Source organism: Lathamus discolor, chromosome 1 (assembly GCF_037157495.1).
Source record: "Lathamus discolor isolate bLatDis1 chromosome 1, bLatDis1.hap1, whole genome shotgun sequence".
Lineage (NCBI taxonomy): Eukaryota > Metazoa > Chordata > Aves > Psittaciformes > Psittacidae > Lathamus > Lathamus discolor.
The window spans coordinates 140,230,460-140,254,102 of NC_088884.1; the positions used below are offsets into that span (position 1 = coordinate 140,230,460).

The 23,643-nt window shown below is 40.4% G+C and overlaps 1 protein-coding gene across 11 annotated transcripts in view; it reads right to left on the reverse strand.

Moving 5' to 3' along the window:
* The window catches only part of LIMCH1 (LIM and calponin homology domains 1), a 182,299-nt gene that overhangs the window by 68,465 nt on the left and 90,191 nt on the right, over positions 1-23,643 (reverse strand). For 10 of the 11 annotated variants that reach the window (XM_065698296.1, XM_065698278.1, XM_065698286.1 and 7 more), the window contains exons 4-6: positions 8,893-8,999; positions 5,543-5,573; positions 1,649-1,759 (exon numbers count right to left, since the gene is read on the reverse strand). In XM_065698296.1, the coding sequence (XP_065554368.1) occupies positions 1,649-1,759; positions 5,543-5,573; positions 8,893-8,999 (249 nt within the window). Of the gene's footprint in view, positions 1-1,648; positions 1,760-5,542; positions 5,574-8,892; positions 9,000-14,138; positions 14,216-23,643 lie in introns of those variants that run through there. The other variant, XM_065698243.1, reaches the window with a different exon arrangement.

The following is a 23,643-nucleotide window of genomic DNA, read 5'->3' on the forward strand; positions in this document are numbered from 1 at the left end:
ACAAATCAAGTACAGCCTCTTGCTTTTTTCTCGACCTGCAGTGCTCTGCACTGCCCAGCCAGGCACCCCGCAATCATCAGCTCCCTGGAGAATGTTGCCTTTTAGCCCCAGCCTACTTCATCCCACAAAAGAGCTCAAGAAAAGGACCTCTAACACGCTCTGATGATTTGTTTGATGGGTAAACATCATCCGGAAAAAAGAGGGGTCGCACACTGCGAGACTGAACATTAAAATATAAACTATGATACCGTGCAGCACTAACATTATAACAACCTGCACCTTGACAATTTTTCTGCGCTAGCTCCCTTGTCCATTTTCTTCACCTTTCACAGACTCTTTGGAGTGGGGACTGCTTCTTCCTCTCATCTTCTATTTGGAAACAACTCAAGCATTAACCTTATTTCTTTATTGCTTAGGCTCAGTCATATTAACTCATGAGAGCCAAAGTCCCAAGTGATTAATGCAGGTAATTTCAAATGAAGACCAAAATAAACCTCTACAGAGAAGGAGGATGTTCTCTTTTCCTCTCCATTTCCACCAGCTTATTCACAGGAACTAGGCTCACAAACAGAGGTTCTACCCATTTAGTTAAGGCTTTCTGGTCCATCTAGGGTATAGGAGCTGCTATCAGTCAGCCAAGTATTTCTTCCTCTCCAGTAGCAATTCGGTGCTGGCCTTCTGAGATCCTAGGATGAAGAACTGCAGCTGGTGTAGATGGCAGAAGCACAGAACTCAAGGAGAGTAAAACTAACAGTCTCCCACGGTTCCCAAAGCCTACTGCCTATGGTGATTTGGCCATTTACACGAGATGGGGAGGAAGTAACAGGCACAAAGCTCTCTGTGGACTGGAGAACTCTGCATGGCGTTTCATGAGCAGTATGTCCAACACATGCAATGGTAGCACTGGGTGCTGCCATCTTCTTACATGCCTGCTCCTTGCCCCTTCCTTCCCCAGTAAATGCATGCTTGGATATCAACGCTAAATGTTACTGAGTTTAAACATCTCATGTTCAGGGCATGCTGGAGCACTCAACCACAAGTCCCAAACCACTGCAGAGCAATAACAACTTTTCCTTTCCAACAGAGCTCAGCTCATCATAAACCACCAAATATGATTTTAGCAAGAATTTAGAGCTTGGCAAAACATAGATTCATCATAACTATGCCCTTGGTGAAACATAATCTCATTTTTCTACCCTTCAGCTTTATTTGGATACTTTGGTTTGATGTTTTATGTTGCAACTTAAAAACAAAAGAGCTACCCATGAGACTGAATGTTTTAAAGGAGAAAAACCTCTGCTCCTCTGCTATCTTACTTTTGAGTCTCAGCTCTTCTAGCTGAAACTGTGTAATAAATAAAAATAATTCAAACCAAAACATATGGAAATGAAGATGACAGAATCACATGAAAGTTCTAAAGCCCTGTTTGATATCATGTGCTGCATCACTGATACCATCACGAAGTTGGCTGCCAAAGAAAGTTGGGTTCATGGCTTGGTAGAGTCAGAAACATTTTTGAAGGAGGTAGGGGTTTAATAAGTAATTTGTATGCCAGCCCCCCACTTCTCTAATATTTAGCAATAAACAGGTTATTTATGGGAGTAATAAGTCAAATGAAATTTCCAATCCCAAAACAACAAAAAGATACCTTTCTCATTTGCGCCAGCAAACCTTCAAATTCCTTCAGGTTCAGGGTTGATCCACTATATGACGTGCAGTTGTTTGCTGCTTTCCCTAGCCAATAAATGGTGACTAACACCTGCAAAAGTTAATATGAATTAACTGCAGCCATCTACACAGTCACTTACCTAAATTTACTTCCCTTCAGCACCTCTCATTTACTCTAAACTGTACAGCAACATGTGACTTTGTTACATATAAAACAGAATTGAAAGTGTTTGTCAGTGGTTATATATAAATGCATTGGGTAACTATGAAAATTTAAACAGTCCTACAGAATATGTAACTTAATACATTGTCTTCCTGGTATTTTTAGAAAAAGATTAAACTGTAAAGTCTATCTGGAAAATCAACAGCAAATATAAATCTGAATAGTAAAACTAGGCAAGATATTCAAAACTGTCTAGAAGACACACATAAATATATGTCTGTAAATCCAATAGGAAAAAATCCCTAAGAATACTAATATTAGTGGTCGTTAATGAAAACCATTAAGACTAATGGAATAAATAAAATTTCTCAAATGCGTGCCTATTTCAAGGACAGAAAAGGTAGTTTCATTTTTAATCATCTTAATGTAATTAACCAGATGACATGAGAACATTTACTTCCAGGCTTCTACTAGCTTAAGAAATGCTTAGCCCAAGATTAATCAAAAGCCGTAAGCATCTGGTTGTTTCTATCAGACTAACACAGAAAGAGTTAGTGGTTTCATTCAAGTTCTGACTTCAATGTTCTCTCTCTGTAACTCATAAGTCACTTCAAAACTAGCATGGAAAAAGCGCCAAGAATTGCTCTTGCAAATGTCTATGTACTTTCTCACTCCTTCAGGTAGCAACAAATCTGACACTGCTGGTGTTGCACTTGTTTTAGGAAAGGAGAAAATAAGATGCTCAGGATGGTCAAATCCAAGTAAGTCCAAAACCAGTCCTCTGCACCCACATATGTCTCCACTTAAAGCACTCTCTTTAATGGTACCTGTGCAGCAGCAACTTGACTAGGGATGTTAAGGATAACAGGAAAGGATTCTACAGGTACGTAGCAAATAAAAGACTAGGGACAATGTTGGCCACCCCCGAGGAAGCTCTTGGGAGAACTGGCTACACAGGATTTGGAGAAGGCTGAGGTACTGAATGACTTCTTTGCCTTGGTCTTCACTGGCAAAGGCTCTGACTGCACCAACCAAGTCTTGGAAGGCAGATGCAGGGACTGTGAGAATGAAGACCTTGGGCCCACTGTAGGAGAGGACCTGGTTCGAGACCATCTTAAAATCTGAACGTGCACAAGTCCATGGGACCCAATGAAATCCATCTGCGGGTCCTGAAGGAGCTGGTGAATGAAGTTGCTAAGCCACTGGCAATCATATTTGAAAAATCATGGCAGTCAGGTGAAGTTCCCGACGACTGGAAAAGGGAAATATAACCCCCATTTTCAAGAAGGGGAAAATGGAAGACCCAGGGAATTACAGGCCAGTCAGTCTCACCTCTGTGCCTGGCAAAATCTTGGAGCACATTCTCCTGGAAGGCATGCTAAGGCACATGAATAACAACAAGGTGCTTGGTGACAGCCAGCATGGCTTCACTAAGGGGAAATCCTGCCTGACCAATTTGGTGGGAGGTTGTGAATGCTCCATCCCTGGCAGTGTTCAAGGCCAGGCTGGACGAAGCCTTGGGTGGGATGGTTTAGTGTGAGGTGTCCCTGCCCATGGCAGGGGAGTTGGAACTAGATGATCTTAAGGTCCTTTCCAACCCTAACTCTTCTATGATTGTATGATTCTATGATTATCAAGGGCAATTCAGTTCAGTGTTTTGCACTGGCTAAAAATGCCAAACCATCACCTCAGAACTTAGGGCTCTTTCTCATTTAATGCTCATTATTTGGCACATTCCATGACATTGCAAAATATTTAACTGCAGAACAAAGAGGAAATATTTTGATGCGGAAAAGATGTGCAGCTAATAATAAATAATAGTTGCCATTAACTGTCTTAAAAGAGTTAAATAAACAGAAATACAGTATTCTATGTTTTAACAGGGCCATATAATTCATGTTATATAGCAACCTAAAGAAAACAGGACTAGGAGAAATCCCAGGAGGGGCTCTGGGGGCAGTCATCTCTTTCCTAAACTTCTCCTCCCTAAAACACGCACCCACATTCCTTTGGTGCTTCCTCCTCAATCACATATACTAGACTTTAGATTGGCCTTTTCTCCTCAACTTTCTCTAACATCCTCATTTTTCATATAAGTGTGATATCCAAAATCACACACAGCTGAGGCCTTGCCAGAAAAGAACATAGCATGTGTCACACAGATCACCTTTTGAAAAACAACCATGATGCATAATGTAAAATATATTATATTTTATATATAAATATATCTTATATTTCCCTTTAGTTATTAGGTAATATACATGCCATGAAATAAACAACATTTTAATAAAGTTCAGAAATTTTCCCTTTGTTTTTAAAATTACATCCAAATTGATACTACTGTGCTGAGTGAAAGGACGTGGTTTCAACAATATGGATTTTTTCATCTTCAAACAACCTTTATCTGAGCTGTTTTCCTTCAACCAGCACTAGTCAACAAATTTATGTAAAAAATTCTTACAGTACATGTTCCCAAGTTAAGTGAGAACACTTGCAAATACAGCATTCTTTGCAACCAGGAAACTGTCCAATTCATTTTACCATTCAGTTCTGTAATGAAGGTTGTGGTATTTTTATTTATTTCTGCTAGCATTTGATCATTTTCTCTCTTCTTCCTTTCTTTATCCATGGGTTTTCTTTGTTTTTATTCCTCAAATACTATCAACATTTGCAAGCAATTCTGACTGGCTGCCAGCCGAGGTTGCAGGATCATGCACCTGGAAAGCATGTATTGCCTACAAGCATGTTGTGGAGGATTCTTTTGAAACTTTACATTTAAAACAAGACATCTGTACAGGGATATTTAGCCAGTGCCCAAGAGAGTGCTAAAATGCCAAGGCTGAGCTCTCTGCCTACAACTTTGTGTGCTGGATGCAGAAGATACTACTCAAATGATGGGAAACACAGGATGATTTTTTTTGCGGGGGGAGAGGAGGGTATTGGTGTTTTGGGTGGGTCTTATCATATTTTTTTACCTGCCATCATGGTTACTGGCTTGCAAAGTTATTAGGGAAAGGTCTTGGCATTTCCTAGCAGTTTATAGGAATGTGAGCCAAATATAAAATTGAATTTCTAGCAGTTTATAGCTGACTAAGGACAGACATCTTGCTAGGCTTTATGTGAATAACTAACTGTGAGACCAACAAAGTTCAGCCATTTTCTTTTCCACTTCACAATTATAGGATGCATTATTGTTGCTACTAGGTTAAATTAATAACAAGTTGAAGTTAAATGGAATTAGCCTTCTGAGGAAACACTAATTTATTTGGAAGAACAATGAGAAAGCTAGCAAATCTGATAGCAAAGACCTGCATCCAGATCTAACAAACATTTTGCTTCATTTTAGATGCTTTGTGCAAATGTACTTTATGCCTATTTATTCATGAAAGGCTACAGAAGCATAGCTTCATCAGCAAGGCAGACTGTTCCCAGTGAATACTGCAATGGACAGTACAGAGATTTCATTATTTATCCCTTACCTAAGAAGAGACAAACTTTCTCTATTTTATTTCTATTGTAAGGCTGCTTTGCCATTGCAGTTCTATGTATCTTTCTAGTACAGTAAAACTTGGTTAGGTTTGTATTCAGAAGAACTTCTCAGCAGTACTCATCTGTGCTCAATTTTTACTGGCACAATTCTTGCTCAGGCCAAATACAGGATTAACCAGACTAATAAAAAAAAAAAAAAAATACTCCAAGTGATGTACTTACATTTTTCAGCTTCCTACTACAGTCAATGTTCCTGGTTGCGCACACAGGAAAAAAAGAAAGAGAAGAAAAAATTATAAGAAAGAAGACACATTTTCCAAGAGCATGTATGGAGCAGGCCACCTTCTCCCTAACAAAAGCCTGCAGAATGCTTCTGCTGGCTGGAAACACGTGAAAGCTAAGAAGATGTAGTTCACACATTCATTTATTCGTAACATGGGAGTATTTTGTCACCATTACTTCAATCATTAACTTAGAATTCCGGAAGTACAAAAAGAAAATGTGTTTATAATGGTCCCACAGTAAAGTAGGACAGTGCCAAAAAGTCCTTTAAATAGAATTGCTGATTTCTTCAAAAAACAAGATGAAAGTCCTCTCTGCTAAAATACGTTCTGCAGTAATCCAACAGTCGGATTCTGCTCTGTGATAAATTATGCAGCCCATACTGATTCTGAAAGCAACAAAACATGCAAAGGAGACTGAGGAAATCATCACCAAACATTAAGGAAACAGAGTGGGTTCTTCTGTGGAAAAAAGCATCACAAAGAACAAAGTAGATGGGTGAAGCAGTAAAAATCCTGCCATTTACAACAGAACCTGCTGTGGAAAACATATTCATTTTTTTAATGCATACTTGAGGACTCAAGACTGAACATTGTCATCCTTCTCAATTTACTTTTTCACCAATGTTTATCAAAGGGTAGAAGTTTCATGTTAGAAACAACAAAGCACAAAATCTGTGCAAACATAAATGACATTTCAAAATTCAGCAAAGAAACCATTAAAAATGAATGGAGGAAACGTGCATCACATTCAGGTGCTGAAAATCAACTAAGACTAGTTCAGATTTAGTAAAGATTGTCTCCTGATTATAACAGAATTGCTTTCTACTAGAGCAGTAAGCTCGCTTCAGCATTAATAGTTACCTGACAAAACCAAAGTTAAATGTACTTAAATCTGTTAGAATAGCAAAAGTCTAAAACCAGACTTATTCATAAACAGGCTAAAACATATTTCTTTTTATAACAACTTTTTAAAGACAAAATTTTATCCACCAATACTCACATGCTAAGAAAAATGAAACAGTCAGGACTTCTTTTCTTAATAAAATAGCAGTGGAAAAGAGTCTTGTTTAACAAGTAAGGAAGACATTCTTCACAGGATTAGCTCATAACTTTTACAAGCTGAATGATCCAAAAAAACCAGATCCAATGCATACCTCAATTAACATTTATATGAAAAAAAAAATGATTAAAAATGTCATTATCTTAATCATGTGCAATAATGTCATATTCATCCTGTACCAAAGAACAAATACCCTTTTAACCATATTTAAGAAAACCCCAAAATCTTCAAAGAGGGGGAAAAAAATCACCTTCATGCTTTGGGAACTAGCTAGCAGAAGACAGTCTTGAATATATTTCTCTACAACAGTCATGGCTTTGGCTTGTACACCTCAACTCAGTTACTCAGTGTGAACTTGGACAGTGCTAGGGAAACATTTGGCTCATTTCCACAGCTGCTTTCTCTGAAGAGTTGATGGGGGAAGAAAAAAATCCATTGCAGTGAGATACTTCACATGTATCCAGCAGCATATTCAGAAGAAGGCCAAGCCATCTCCATGGAGTTTATTACTCCTAGTTTAATTTGCTTTTGTGCTGGACAGCTCTCCTTGGAGCTCCATGCTAGTCCCAGCTTCTCAACCTGCCTCCTCTGGGGTACTCCACCATCCTCAACCCCAAAAGATCAAGCTTCTGATCAGAAAGACTCTTTCTCTCTGGTTTCATATGGAGATCATGGTTTTATACGGAGATAAGGATTGTTTTGCGACTCCCTCCAGCTACTCATTGTCATGACTTTACATGACATTGTGAAGCATCTGCAGTATTATCAGATTAAGAAGAAATATGCTACATAGTCCCCTCTCACTGGCATGTACAGGTGAGAAGAAACTTGGAAAGCAGCAAAAAAATGGGAGCCTATTCCTTAAAACAAGGAAAGTGGCCAATTTGATTTTAAGAACATTTGAATTTTCCCAGTGCTTGAACACCATGAAAACTTGCCCAGCTTCCACTGCCAGAAGGGGAAAAAAATAAAAATAAAAATAGAATGCTCCTGAAATTTAGAAAATTGTTTCCATATACTTCTCTAAAATGGGTATGTCTGACCAGGATTTCATTAGTGATCTTTTTGGCCAAAGGAAACAAGGCCATTCAATCAACTCAGCAGTATTTGCTTGTCTGTAGAGGAGTAACTTTTCAATATTACACATGACAGACCAAAAAAGAAATAAAATCAGGAGAACTTCTAAATAACACCAACTACAAATTTTGTTAGTTTTATGAAAATGTGGGGTGCCCCTGTTTTGGGATGTGGGGAACTTGATCACTATTAATACAAAGGAGAATAAAATACAGTTTGACTGCTTGTGTTCCTTTAGTCCATGACGACAAAGTATTTCCTGAAAGGGACAACAGTTCTGAATCAAGACCTCAGTCTATGACTATATGGACTTTGATTCAAGCCTGCTTGTGTGAAGACAGTAATTCTTTTTGTGCCAGTTTCGCAGCTGTGTTTTAAATCACTTTGCGGGGTGAAATGCTAAAATACAAGCTTTATAGTCTAAGCACCTATACTCTTTACGGTGAGGAATGTGTACATGCCATGGCCAAAAAGCTGTTGATTAAAAGGAGATTTTAAAAAAATCACTTCACCCCCTAAAAAAAAAGTAATTAGCTAATAGGAAGGAGAACCTTTTAAAATGCACGTGGTAATTTGTGTAGCAGTAGGTGTGTGTTTCCATGAAAAACTATCTAAACTGCATTTCCAGTCCACACATTTCTCACAGACATCTTCAGCCCAAGTATCATGTCCCAAGCTATAGCTCTTGCTAGACAATAAACACACCATGTTCATGTCTGCACCTCGTAGAGTCTGAGAGACCTATAAATGTCCTATAATGCATCTTCAAACCAGTTTAATCTGAAATAACAGAGCTGTGATTTTTTTTCCCCAGCCTACATAGTTCATTAGTTGGACAGACAAAAAAGAATGCCATCAATTCAGACTCAGGAAAACCCCTAAGTCCCACAGAATCTCATTGCTTAACTAAACCAGTATTTTAAAAGAGCTGTGGTTGATCTCTCTGGGAAAAATAACAGCCCTTAGAAAAAGCCTGTTGGAGAGAACAATGTATTCTTCCCAGCACCGAAGGTTTCCCGAACCTCAGTTTCCTATTTGCTTTATACAAATGACAGTTCTACAGCCTTTTTTGCTCATCCTTAAATATTTACTATTGAATCGCATGCATCTGAGGTTGTAACATTCTAATCACAAACTGCTGTTGTACTTACTTGATGGTTACTCTGTTTGATGTGTCCTGCAGATCACCGGGATCAAAAAGCTGAGATTCTTTAAGGCCCAGCTCTTTGCAGCCTCTTAAGAATAAGATGATATTATCCTGAAAAGAGACCAAAAATAAAACAAACCCAACTTTTAAACTCCTCTTCATCAAAAAAAAAATAACTCTACCAAACCAATCTCTCCCTAACTCAGTAACATCTCACAAACAGTCATATCATTAGCTAAATGAAGAACGAAAGACATTTCCAGTCACATAATTTGAGAAGCCAGAACATGTTTTGTTTGAAAAGTAGAGCAAATATGAAACTTTTTTTTTTTTTCAGATGTGTAACTGCAACAAGCTTGCTGACTTTTCTCTTTCCAAACCCAGATGTTGGCAACCTTTAACTGAAAAACCCTGCTAAATTCCCCACCTACTGCTGCAGGCTGCCAACACAACTGCAGTGTGTTACTGGGCAGAAAAGGTTGGATTTCTGAAGGGAGCAGGAAGGGTAGATATGAAACAGCCCACCACCATTTAAGCAAGCAGTTTGTTCAGAACGCATTTTGCATGTTGATACAAACAAGCCAGTTACTCGTAGTAAACACAACTGGTCTCTTGCCTCTCCAACCTTAACCAGCCAGAAGCCAATGGGAAAAGAGGTAGGTGCCTTCTGCCCAAATAAAATGCTTGCAGCTACACTTTATGTGACCAGTGTCTGTAAGAAGAAATACCAGTTTTGTAACAGTTTTTATGAAGGATTTATAATTTTCAGAGTGTAAAAAATAAAAATAACTAAGTGAGGTTAAGCAGAAACTGATAAAAGCCTCTTTCAAACCAAATACGAATGATGACACATAGGTTTGCATTGAGGGGATTAAATCAATATGTGTGCATATACATTTAATGTTTGGTTTATACTTAAACTTATGAACATACACCGCCCCGTTTTATAGAACTAGTGAATCTTCCTTATGCAGATGAATCTCAAAGGCCAGTAGACAACAAGTTTTTAGATATATGCACCACTAGAACAGCAACTGCAATGGTAGATGTGTGGACAAGTAATGATATAATGTACAGATTGATACAGAGGACTCCCATCTCAAACCTCCAGCTGGAGGTAAACTGCCATGGGAAGAGTTAGAGCGCAGCAGAAACACAGCGTGTGGCAGAGACCTCCATTTCTGTACAATCTGGGAAGCAGAGGAGCCTGGGCAGTGTTCAGCTCTTGCCCACCCTGCATGACAGAGGATTCGTGAGCAGGGCTCTCCCCGCATCTGCCCCTGGGTCTTTGTTTGGGTGGCATGGCCATAGCTTGGTGACAGCAGCCTTGTTTATTCTGTCGGGGCGCAGCAATCAGCATGCTAATCGCTGCGGTCTCTGCATGCCAGCACTCCTGCACACAAAGCTCGCCGTCACCAGCTCGCCGCAAAGAAATACAGACTTGGAAATTTGGAGGAGCCCAGATCTCCCTTTTTTTCCCCTGGCTGAAACTTAACAGCTCTGGAGGGGAGCCATGGGGGAAAGGAACAGCAGCTGAAAGAGCAGAGCCCATAACCTAGAGAGACAGCATCATTCATGACATGAAAAGTTGCTTGTAAAATTCTCCATCTGGCTTACTGTTTGCATTATAATTTTCCAACTGCATCATGAAGAACTCTTGTGTTTAGGCTTTGATGCAGGACAGTTCTGGTCACTTCCAAATGGTGGGTGGTGCAATGTGTAAATTCAATAAAAATGCAAAAGCATAAAAAAAGTCCCTAACAATATTTCCTAACAAAAATATACAGGAAATACAGGACGGGGTAACCTAATAGGTTTAGAAAACAATCAACATAGGGGCAACTCCAAGAGTAACTAATTGCATCCATCTTCATGCCAAAAGTTCACATCCAAGTTATACGAAGCAGTAACAAAAATATCAGCTTTTTGGCAGCCATGTAGTTTGGAAATTCAGTTCTTCTGCTGATGAACAAATGCCCACTGCTCCAAAAAACCCCAGTGCCACCACCCTATGCCTGTTTTCATACATGCTTTTATTTTGATGGTCATCATAATGATAGCATTTGCCAACAGTCAAACCATTCCCCAAACAATTCCTCAGAAAGCTGGTATCTTCTGTGGGCACAACTAACCATACATGCCAACAAGATGCAACCAGTGAGCACTGAAAAGGTTTTGCTTTTGTGAACATTCTCACAGTTTTTATTCCCCAGTGGTCCTAAAAATGGCAACTTGTTTAAAAAGATTACAAAAAAAAAAAAAAAACAAACAAACCCAAAAAAGCCAACAAAGAAATTGTTTGCAAGTTACAGAAACTCAGGTAAACCTGCCTAGGCTGCCTATCCCCAAGCCAAAAAATGTACCTCATACTAAAGTTTTCCTAGTTCACTTCAATACACTTGAGATTTGTGTTAGTTCTCTTGAGACTCTAGAGGAAATGCCTCATAAGCCACTAAAAGGAGAAAGGAGTCTTATTGTTAAGAGCCAGCTCCCAGCACAGCTTTCTTTCAGGCTTACTACACCTTGCATAGGCTAAGTCCTGGTTTCTGGTTTCTTCAGTTCTCAGAAAATTTTGCTTATATTTTCTATTTTTTGAGAGAAATTATATTTCTGTATGTGTCAGCTGTAACTATGTTTTTTGTAGTCCCCTACAATGCCAAAAAAAGGAGAAAAAAGAAAAGGCTTATAAGCAGCAATGGATATAAAACATCCTTAGTTTAAATAAATGACTGAAACCACACATCTAATGTGCATGCCCAGCTCCTTATGACTTGGCAGAGTTAAAGAGGTCATGCAAATGGGTCACACTGCAATGGCAAGGATGGCAGCGTGGCCAGCTGCCATGCCTCAGCTAACAGGGTGGTATCTTTTACAGTGGTCTCAGAAGACACACAACCCGAACTCAGTCCCTCCGGCAGGCCCCTACAAGGCACTAACGCACACTGCCTCCACATACTAAATTGAAATTATATTGCCTTTCTCTCAGCTGTTACTTGCTGCAGTTGCAGAGTTGGAGTAGACAGGGGGGTGGTCACTTGGTCAGCACATCATTTCCTACAGCCCCAGGGGACCTGCAACTGTCTCATGCTGTCTCCTCTCAGTTTCAGCCCATTCCACTATTCAGTCAAAAATATTTTTCTGGCTTTTGTCCTTCATGCACCCAGAGGAACAGTGAGCTTACAGGTTATAGTCTAAACTTCTTTTGCAAATTTTATCTCCTTTTTAATCTAGAAAATTTTATATTTGTGAATATATAGATATCTATAATTGTATTCATTTATAATCTATAGGCATCTATAAAATTTTATCTATGCTGTATCTATACAGTGACATAAACTAAACAGGCTGCTTACAGAAAACAAATGCTTCAGTGTGGCGACAGCAGACACAAGCACAGGATGCACTGATGGGTTAAACCCCAGCCCTTTTCTGCCTGCCTAAGCAGAGTCCTGACAGTTACTGCTAGATCAGCACTGTAAGCAATGTCATTTACTTACGAGTATTAGAAATGAAAAAAAATTATTAATGTTTTGCTATATGGAATTTCAGAGAAAATAATCAACACACAAAACACTACAAACCCTCAGGCAAAGCCAGCCACAAACCAGCAAGAAGGGCCAGAGAGAAGCAGGGATGCACAAACAGGGGTGCAGGACACTGACTCTGAGAATTGAACTGGAAGGATGCATGGGAAGGAAGGGAAAGCAGCTCTTGCTTTGAAAACTACACTTCAATACCATCAACTTTTCTGCCCTTCTGGTGCATAATCTGACAGACTCACCTCTACAAAATCACTTTGCCAGGACACCAGCTGCAGGCAATGCACAGACAATGGGAGGCAGAGGGGTTACATACCTCTACAAAGGCGGAGAGAGGTAAAAATGCTGCTCATTTATAATCTTCCCCCCCCCCTATTTTTAAAAGAATGATAACCCATGTGTTATAAATACTAAAAAATGTTTATTGCACAGCATTAAGTCATTTTCCTCACACATGAAATGGAGCACAAAACCCTGAACTCTGTAAAAAAAACGCACATAAATTGGCACTAGTGAAGGACAGACACCCTGGAAAGCCACCGCGAATTCACACAGTAGCACTGCCAACACACATGATAGTTCAAGCTAGCGAGAATCAAATATTCACAGCAGGCAAATTCTCTCCATAGGATCTGCTGATCAGATGCAACGGCAAACAGCTTGAATTTGGCCCACTTCCATTCCTTTCATCTGCCACAATAGTACACAAAATATTCTCACTGTATTCATGCTGCAAACCAGACCTGCAGCTTATCACTGCAGAACCATCGTTTGTCAGATCACGGCCTGGATGAGATACACAGATAAACTCGGGGAAAACAAAAGCAAGCCAAGCTGTACGTCTGCACAGAACGCTGAACAAAATGCCAAGTGCATGCCACTTCGAAGAGCTGGGGATATTATTAGTTGCCGGTGGCACTGTGCTGTTTTGCAGGACAGCTGCGGACAAACAGGTGGCCTTTTTCATTTCTGGAAAGCTGAAATTTTCCCTGCTCCAGAATAAGTTGGAAGATTTCTAAAAAATATATCTCCAAACTGCTTTTCTGAACAATTTCCAATACAGACTCTCAAAAACCTTTAGTTTATTCTCAGCATTTCTTCCTGATTCCCTAATTTTTCTATTTTCTATAAATAATTAGTGGTGATAATTTATTAATATAAAAGCAACGGATCTTGATTGATTCACAAGCAGGTGGAAAGGAAACACTGAAACATTCCGTTCAAATCCACCAGGAAAAAACTTTTATGAGAAAAGCTGGGAACTTTTCACATATATTTGTGTATACACAAATATACACATATATATTCTTTATTATTTATCCAATCTGCTTTACTTTTTATGTTTTACTGTATGCATATGTTTTAGTCTCTATATAATGTTCCACAGTTTATATAGTTTGCTCTACTGTATACACAGTAAAACTACACTTCAGAAGACGTTTTTTGTGGCAAATTCCGAATCAGTAGATTTGGAAGGAGCTCCGTCGTAGTCAGGACACATTCACTTAGAAACTCGGGAACCTTACCTCCAGAAGGTGGAGGATGACAGCCCACCAGCACTGAAGCGAGCACCACCAGTACAGTACGGGGAGACAAGGCTTCATGCAACCCTGGATCCGGACACATAGCAGCCTTAGCTAATGAAAATTAAATGCTACGTGGGGAAAACCAGAGAGTGACCCTGGGACCGGGGAGGGAAAGCAGGACTTACCGGCCCGTCAGTCTGGCCTGATCCTCGCCTCCCGAAGAGCAGTAACCCCGCGGAGCAGCAGGAATGACAGCCGGCTGGCTGGGAGCCCCGCAGCTGCTGATGGTGGGGCTGCGAACCCCAAACTCCACCCCCACCACTGCGGAGCAGCCCCGACACCCCCCAGGAGGAAAACAATCACTGTGTGTGGAACTGTCTGAGCCCCGAAGGCAAAAAGCAGGTCCAGAGAATGAATGCAGAGATGATTCAGTTAAAACGGCAACAATAACGCTCGCTGTCCTGAGATGAAACTGAACGGCTCCGAAGGCAGGGAGGGCTGTAGGAGTCACTGGGAGAGAGGCCAAGCTTGCCGGCAGCACCACAGGCCAGAAAGCCTGACAAGCAGGACCTTTCACATCTCAGCAGAGGAGGTGGCAAAGACTCTCTTTGCAAAGAAAGCCAAGCTTTTTCCTACTTCTTTTTGGGTCATCCACAAGGAAAAGATGTGTCTCCTCAAACAACAGCCCCACTCCTCTAAGGAAAAGGCAAAAAAAAAAAAAAAAAACTTAAAACCTCTGTGAAGAAAATGGGTCTGTCAGAGGTATACTGCAACTACACCAAACATACCAGAGACCCCTCTAAGCAATCTCCAGGTAACATCTAAGACTGCCGGAAGATGCTCAGTACCAGACCCCCAATATCCAGTGCAAAGTGCCAAATTCCTACCAAGGTGCTGAGATCCTGCTGCTTCCAACCAGACTTAGTAGGTTGGAAAACTGCAAGTGCCTACAGCAAGAAGATAGTGCACAACTTTGATACCACTACTTTACACTACTTTGGTAGTATAAACCTTATCCTCATTTGATAGTATGAAGGGAAAACAGGTCAAAGGAAAGAATTCATCTTTTCAGAGAGCTACCCTTAGCATTTTTGGCATTCAGCAAAATCTTTTGCTATTAATTCTAATCATTAGTCTCGTATAAAACACAAGCACATTCAATCTACATTAATAGAATGAAAATAAGCAGCAACAAAAAACCCCCTCAAAATTACACCATGTGAGTTGATGGGCGGAGGAGAGGAGGAGGGGAAGGGACTCTAAAAAAAAGAAGCCCAAAATAAATGAAATGTGTTAAGCAAATCAAACTGTCCTCCAGATACCAAAAAGCACAATGTTTAAGATCAAAAGCCTGTAATTCTTTGAGCAAATCAGAACTACAGCAGCACTACTCAGGAAATTGTCTCCAAATTTTCCTTCCTCTGTCCTTCACCATCAGATTTTTTGCCTTCTACGATCTTTGCCCTGTAACAAATTTCAACCACATTTATAAGCTTCTTATACAATGCAGTGCATTACTATCATTTGCATGACGGTTAAATACTAAAATCTCCAAACAAGAATGGCCATGTTGTGTATAGTGAAAAGCAAATTCAAGGAGCTCAGAATATAAAAGGGCACTGAAGGTCTTGGTGAAGGTAGTGAACACGTTATGCTGGTCACAGAATGGATGATGTGTCTTATTTCTGCAATTTTTTAAATTGAGATGAAATTCCATGTAGCATGGTATGATACAAAAGGAGGAAAGAGACCTTGCAGGAAGGGGGAAGCATAACAGGGAAAGAGAGAAGAAAATAATGGGAGGGGACCATATGAAAGAACATGAGCAAGAGCAGCCTTCAACTCAACAGGCAAGAGCAAACCACGGGAGGGTGGGAGGGGTGCACACAGCACGAGCACAAGGCTGACCCTATGACTTCACTAGTTAAGCAGGTCCTGATATTTCTCCTTGCTGCATCAGGTCATTATCCCTCAAGACACAAACAAAACATTTAAACAAATGGGGGCTCAGTCAACATCCTTGTCTTTGGGGGAGAGAGCAATCAGATTTGCCGAAACCCAAGATACACCCTGAGTAAGATGGCTTTGTTTACAGCAATGAAGACAGAACATAGGCAGGCAGGGAAAAAAGCCCAAAGCATTTCCAGGCTATTCACTGGCTCCAATGCTAATGAAATCACAGCCAGATGTCAGCCAGATGTCAGATTTCACTCAGTCTTGGAAAGGGGGTTGCCTATTGATGCCATAGTGTATGGTAAAAGCCATGCTGCGGCCAAGGAAGAGGACATTTCCTTTCCACCCCTTCTCCACAGCTTTTTAGTCCAGGATGATAGCACTTGACTTGTGAATGTTTGTGCCTCAGTTTCATGATTTCTTCCGTTACTCACTTTCCACATCTTAGATGAATAAAGCTCAGCAACAGCAGGGTTAAAAACAAACTCACATACAGTGAATTGCAGGCAAACACTCCTAGAAGCTGCTGGGAATTCACCTTGAAAATCTAGAGTCAGGTGGGTAAAACCAGAAGGAAGAAAAGACACCACCAAAAAAGCAAAGCATGGTTCCATCTGCTGTGATGGAAAGGACTGTTACTTGCATCACTGCCTTGTTGGCTGGGCTATGAAGTGGGTCAGTACAAAACTTAACTGCAGAGTGGGTTGGGGCAGGAGCTACAGAAAAGACAAGACTGAAAGAAACATCACAACAATCATGTTCTCAGTGCAACTGGAGCTTAGCACCTGGGGCAGCTTCTTACCCAAACTCCTAACAGTAGTTCTGCTGTCTATCTGATGGAGGAAAAAAAAGGTCATGAAGACAAATTTGACCATTATTTGCACTCACATTAGGAGTGCTGAGAGTATGACTAACCTAAACACAGATGTCAAGTAACCCTGAAACCACAGGTAGTGCCACAATGTTTCCCTCAGGACATCCTCCTGGGGAAACTGGGCACTCTCCATTCTCAAAGAATGCGTGGCTGCTGGCCCACAGCTGAATTCTACAGCAAAACATGAAGAACAGGCAAGAAATTCACAACTAAGGAGAACATGCTGTTTCCTACTTTGGTTTATTTGTGTGTGATTATCAGGACATGATAAAGCATTACGGAAAGCACACAGTCTGACTACAGATTTGGAAGCTCTCAAATGCAGCAATCCCAAACAAACTGCTTAAAGTAAACAAAAAATACATACACTTTAGATTTAAAGTTGCAAGTCATGAGAAATACTACACCAAATACCATGAAAGCAACACCAGCCTGGAAGTCAGGGGGGCCCAAGCAATGGAACCACCAAAGAAACTAACCTAAGCATTAAGTATTGGCAAGTATGGTTTTTCACTGGACATACTGTTAAAGTTTATCATTGTGTTTATCACCAAAAAAAAAACCAAAAAAAAAAACCCAAGGAAATTCATAGAGAAATAAAGCTGAATTACCTCCTGAGTGATACACCCCAAAAACTGCAGTACTGGGGTAATCCAGAGGAACGCTACAAATAGCTTAAGCTCCAACACAAAGAAGCCCTTTAGGTGTTATGTGCAGCCATCAACTACAACAAAACACTGCTGAATAAACCTTCGCCTTTCCTGACTTCTGCCAAGGTAATTGTATGTTAAGCCAAGGCACAACATATGCTTTTAAAAAGCTATTTATGTGTTCCTGCAAAGATACTGTTCTATGCTGATAAAGAAGATTGCCTATGCAAAGCAAATGTATATGTTAAAATTTATTTGATGTTTCCTCAATTATACTAACAGGTCTGCTAAAAGATACTGCCTTTTTTCACATACCCTGCCTTCCTTTCTCTGCCTGCAGACTGCAGGCCTCATGAGATCCCTTTGATCACATTTGATACCTCAGGGCACTGTTACCCAATGCGTGCTTTCTATATTTTGACTTGACTGTAGAGAAAATAGCCTTGTTTTCCAGGAAGAGCAGCGTTGACTATTCAAGGAACCCCACTCCAGGGAGATGCAACTTGCCACAGGACCTTTGAGATGGAGGGGGTTAGAAAATGAGGACAAATCCTGTGCATCATGAGCCTGACCACCTGAAAAGGTATGTCTGAGGGTAATCAGTTACCTGACCAGCATAATCTATTATAAACCAGTAAAGGTAACTTAAAGCATAAGCAGTACATCCGTGTGCATATTCAGAGATGACTATCTGGAAAAATTACTTCTCAACCTGTGATGAAGTAAACATAACTTTACTTTCTTGCTCTTTTATGTGGTATGTTCTCTTTTGCTTGGTACATAAGCAAATCTACCTTCCATTTATAGCCAAAAATAGTAACAGTTGGCCAGTACTTGGACTTCTCTCGGCAGAGACAGCAATTCACTACACAAGGATTAGGATATTACTATGCAGCTGAAGTTGTTGAAGGGCCTCTGCATCCCAATGTCCAAGTACAGCTGCTGTAGGTGGGCCTCAAAAGATGCAAGAAAGCTGCCTGTGGGGGCCGGGGGCCTGGCAGTAGCTGTTAAAATCAGACCAAATCTCTGTTCCCCAAGGCAAACAGCAAAATAGTGAAACCGCCAAGGAGGACTCATTCCTGCTCAGTTCGCGACCTCTGCAAAAAAAGCAACAAATTCCATTTCTTCTTTCAAATTAAACATCTACTCTTTATTGCCCAGGAATATGTTTTAATAATCTGTGGTGTTCAAGGTTTGATAAACATCAGAACTCTCTTTGCTGCTGTTACATGATACCTGACATACATTTTCCTCCCACTCATAGCTTTGCATTTTCATGCCAGCATCACATAAAACACACTAGACTTCTTTAATGCACATGTTGGGGTCTCCTTGCAAATACTTCCAAAAGAAGCTGTTCAAGTCCAAAACCCACTAATTTTTTTAATTGGTTTTTTGTACTGAATGCAGTTCCAGCACATTCTGCTTGGAAAACCTACATTATTGTTTTTACTTCCATTAAAAAAAAATAAATAGAAAGCTTTCACATTTAGATGTCTAGAATGATTTGGAGAGGAAAAGGAAGGGGAAGAAAATCAATAACTTTCAATTTGCTCCAAGTGTATTTTACAGACAAAATATCTGTGCAAAAAAGTGCTAAGTAAATCAGCGCCCTATCTTAACTTCAACCATATACAGTGTAACTGCCTAAATTACTAAATACCACAACACCCAATCCATGTATCCGTTGTTTCTTTCTCATATTTGAAAACATACATTTGGTGTCTATGGCCATAACTGTCAGTCATCTTGAATATCTCCAGTTTGGAGCTTTTTAGTGGCAAATATTCAAGACAAGATGAGCTACCCAACAGTCTGGCAGTAATTTATTTTCCAGCCTTTTTCAACCATCAGTAAAGCATTCCCTTAGGTATAATTGAAGAACTGGCACAATTATTCAGGAAGCTATGGTAGCTGCAAACCTAGATGGACTATGCAGAATAGCCAACTTAAATTACTAGTGTTCATTAAGCCTGCAGAGGTCATGCAGATATGCCTTTGAAGGGCCATTTGGAAAGCAGGATTCATGGATTACATCTGGATGTCAGAGTCATTTGCAGTTGGGAAGTCTAAGCTTTCAGGAGGAATAAAACGTAATATAATAACACACTGTATTTAAGAAGCAGAATTTCCTCAAATAAATGGGAATAAAATCAATGGTTAAAACAAGAGGGAAAGAAAGGAGCTCTTCTTTAATATAGTGTATTCCTATTGCAGAGGACAGCAAAGGATCTCTTCTCCTATGGGACAGATACTCCTGTTGTTAAATTTTCTGTCAACACATCAGTGGTGTACTCAAGGCACACTTCTGCATCATCCACTCTCCCCTAGGGATGCACAAAGCAACAAGGGTAGGGAAATGAATACGTGAATCACACCAAGTCTTCAGGAAGAGGAGCTAAGGATTGGAGATGGCAGAAATAGCTTGTCACATTTGTTGGTGAAGGGAAAAGAAAGGGGAAGCAAATCAGCTATCACTAACTTCATCCCTAAAACTTCAGTTCATACTCTGTCCTCTGTCCTAACCAAACTTGAGATCACCTTTTGTGTGTAGAGGAAAACGGCCAACTGTGCTTACAGTTGAGCTTACCTGGGTATAACCTGTGGCTCCTGCTCAGAGCAGTCACGCATAAGGCTAGCAGAGATGTTCATTCACCCTCAAACAACAAGTTTCCAACTCCTCGCCTAGTACTTCTGAAAACCTTCGCAATTTAAAGCTACATTCTACAGATTGGGGTAAGACTTAGCTGATGGAGAGTGCATAAAGAAAAAAGGTAAATTTAAAAGTAAATATTTTTTCATTTCCTCAACAGAGGGATGGGACTCAGGAGTTCACTTGATTGTTCAGAGACAGGTATATCTAGACAGCAGAACCAATAGAGCCCAGCAAGATTATTAGGCCAGGCTCCATGGGCTGTGAAAGCAGCTGTACTAGCTCCAGAGCCAACAAGAAGCTGCCAGCAATTTAGTTGATTTAAAGCACTGCAGAGCCCCAGTCCTCAGCCAGCTCACATGTCTCCAAACTACTCCTGCAGGTGTGGATTTCTGGAGAATGCAAATGTTATGCATGGCTACCCAAAATCAGCTCAAGGCCAGTGGGACTTAATGGCTTTGACAAGCACCTCTGTGCTGCCTTTCCTAGCAGCTGGGGAGTATTTATCAGACAGTATTGCCTTGCTTGAATGGAGAGACCTAGCTGAAGCTCAGCACTGTGCTAAAGCTAATCAGCCCTTAAATCTAGAGACCCTACTAAGAGCTACTTTGGGCTTACAAGGTCAACAGATGTAGCCCCATCTAAATACAGGGGATACAGGGCTATGCAACTGCCTTAGATGTTATGGTAACACTGCCCAAACTGCAGCACAAGGAGTCCAATCACCCAGGAGATACCAGACCCTGGGGCACATGTGTTCTTTGTCCAAGTACATGTACATGCCAGTCAGCCCAGAGCTGTACAGGGCCTTCAGCATGCCCAGTGCTCTGCATATGAGTACAGACATCCTGGAGTTAGCAGTGCATGAGCAGTGCCTGCTTCCCGGAGCTTTTTTGCTACCTGGAAATCCCTAAATGTGTTATGCTGCACTGTTAAACTGATCTCATGCCTTTGGGCCACTTGTCCCTGAATGGGAAAGATGCTGGTGTCGAGCAGCAATCCTGCAAGAGCTGTCCTGTGGCTCTGCTGAGCCAGGGTGATAGATGCTGCAGCCAAGCCCAAGCAGACTGTTCAGTAAGTTGCCCACACCCACAACACAGAGGTTATCCAGGGTTTTCCATTCTCTGTCATATCCCAAACTCCACCTTCCATTACCCTGAATAGAGCAGCTGACTGTTTTTCCTCTTATTTACTTCCCATCCACTTCCTAACTTCAGACTGGTTCTTTTATTCCTCCAACTCGTACTGTAAAGTTACAAAGGACAAGAATATTTGTACACTTATACAAAGAGAGTAAATCATACTGGAAGCTGTCATGGAAAATACTGCCACAGCCTTTGAAGTTCTCAATCTGCAATTTGCTTACATAATAATTTGTACACAGGCTTAACTGCTGGATTTCTAATATTGCTCATCAAATTTCAGCCAAACAAAATAGAATAAGCAAGGTGAACTATTCATGGGAAGATAAAGTATCTGCAAGAATTTTTTTATGCAAGTATGAGAACACTAAGAACTCACAGTTCTTCAAAAATATGTGGAAGTCTGGAATCCAAGAAGTTTCAGTTCTCTAAGATCATATTTTAGAAAGTAAATTTTAATCAGGATTGCATGGCTCAAGAGATTGGGTAACAGTATTTAAAAAAGCAAGTGATTAATCTCTGATCAACCAGAGGGTAAAGACTAAAGAGCATTTAAGGTCTCAAACACCCCCAGGAACTAGCCAACTTAATCTAATACTGTGGGTGCTGACTCCAGGCAGATTTAGGATTTTGTATTTTCTTACACACGGTCCTCATGCTTATGAGTAGCCTCCAAATTTCATTAGAACTACCCCGTTATCCCCCCAAAAATTCTGCATTACAGTTATGCTTTGAAGAGCCAACAGCAGTTAGATCCCAGGTTTGCTGATAACACTGTGCCAACAAATACCTTGTTTCTCTGTTTTCTTTCTAACTGCATCTATGTGTTGTTTCTTAATTATAAACTTCTGAAGGCAGAGACTTCAGATGCCACGTAGTGTCTAGCATAAAAGGGATAAAGGAGACCCGTACCAGGAAGCTGATACTTACTTTGCAGGAAAACAGGTTTTGATCACTGCCAACTCTATCATTCAAAGATCTGCTACACTCAAAAACTGAGGGCAGGCACATCTGAAGATACAGCTCCTAAACTCCCTTCAAAATAATCATAATATTGGATTGGCTTTTCCTCTTTTGGCTGTTTTAGACAGAATGACAGATCAAGGAACAACTGGTGTGGCATTGCTGAAGATAAAGTATCACCCATTCTAATATGATTCTGCTAATACCTTACTCAAATTTTTGTTTGACTGCAATATTTCTCTGAGAGGATGTAATTACCTTGCTTCTTTCTTGTCTAAAATTCTAGTCCACTGACATATCAGATTCCACCCAGTCACTATTCAGCACTGTAAAAATAACATACAGGCATGCACACTAAGGAGGAAGATCAAACTAGGCTAACTGCTCCTTAAAGAAAACCAGAACAAAACAAACCCCAGCCTCCTATAACAAACTTTGCCATGTTACTTTCTTACGTAAGACTGTTACTAAACACTGACTTTTGTAATGAATTTTACTTGCTCTTTTGGTGCACATTTATTTATTTACTTACTTTCTTCGTTTTGCCTCTATATAGGCTTTTATAAAATCTCTGACAGCATTTCCCAGGGACCATCCATTTGATTTACCAGTTTGCAACTAGTTTTGCCAATGACCGATGCAATTTCTGCATTTGCTCATAATTTTTTTATGAATCACAGAATGGTTTGGATTGGAAGGGACCTTAAAGATCATCCAATTCCAACCCCCTGCCATGGCCAGGGACACCTTCCACTAGACCAGCCTGCTCAGAGCCCCATCCAACCTGGCTTTGAACACTGCCAGGGATGGGGCAGCCACAACTTCTCTGGGCAACCTCAGCCTGTGCCTCACCACCCTCACAGTAAAGAATTTCTTCCTAATGTCCAATCTGAATCAACCTTCTTTCCGTTTAAAGCTATTACCCATTGTCTTTCTAAAAAGTTGTATTACTATATGTCCTTGTAAAAAGTACAGTTTCCAATACATAGTATCAACCCCATAGGGTTTTCGGTTTGGGGTTTTTTTGAGTGTTCTGTTTGGTCAGTTGTTTTTTAATTTGCTTGTATTTTCTTTAAAAATCAACAGCACAGTGAAACAGTCTATCTGTGTCTGATGCATGTGGACTCCCAGGATGTTTCAAGTTATGCTTTTCATGCAGTTGTTATGGTTTAAGAAGCAACTTCTGCCTGACCTCTTTAGGGGTAACAGGAGAAACTTAATGAAAGAAAACATCCGAGTATTGTGCAAAAATAAAGCGGATTTTCTACTTCTGCGTATGTCAAGTAAAAGCTGTATAAATCATTTTTCTAGATCAGAAGTTGAGAGATTTTATTACCTTGTGCTACTGTCCTGTGCAGGCAGTTTTCTGGCACAATCTTCATAACTTGTTTACAGGATCACCTCAGTGATATCCAGAACTCCTTGTTATCTCCACAAGGGTCAAATTCCTGACAT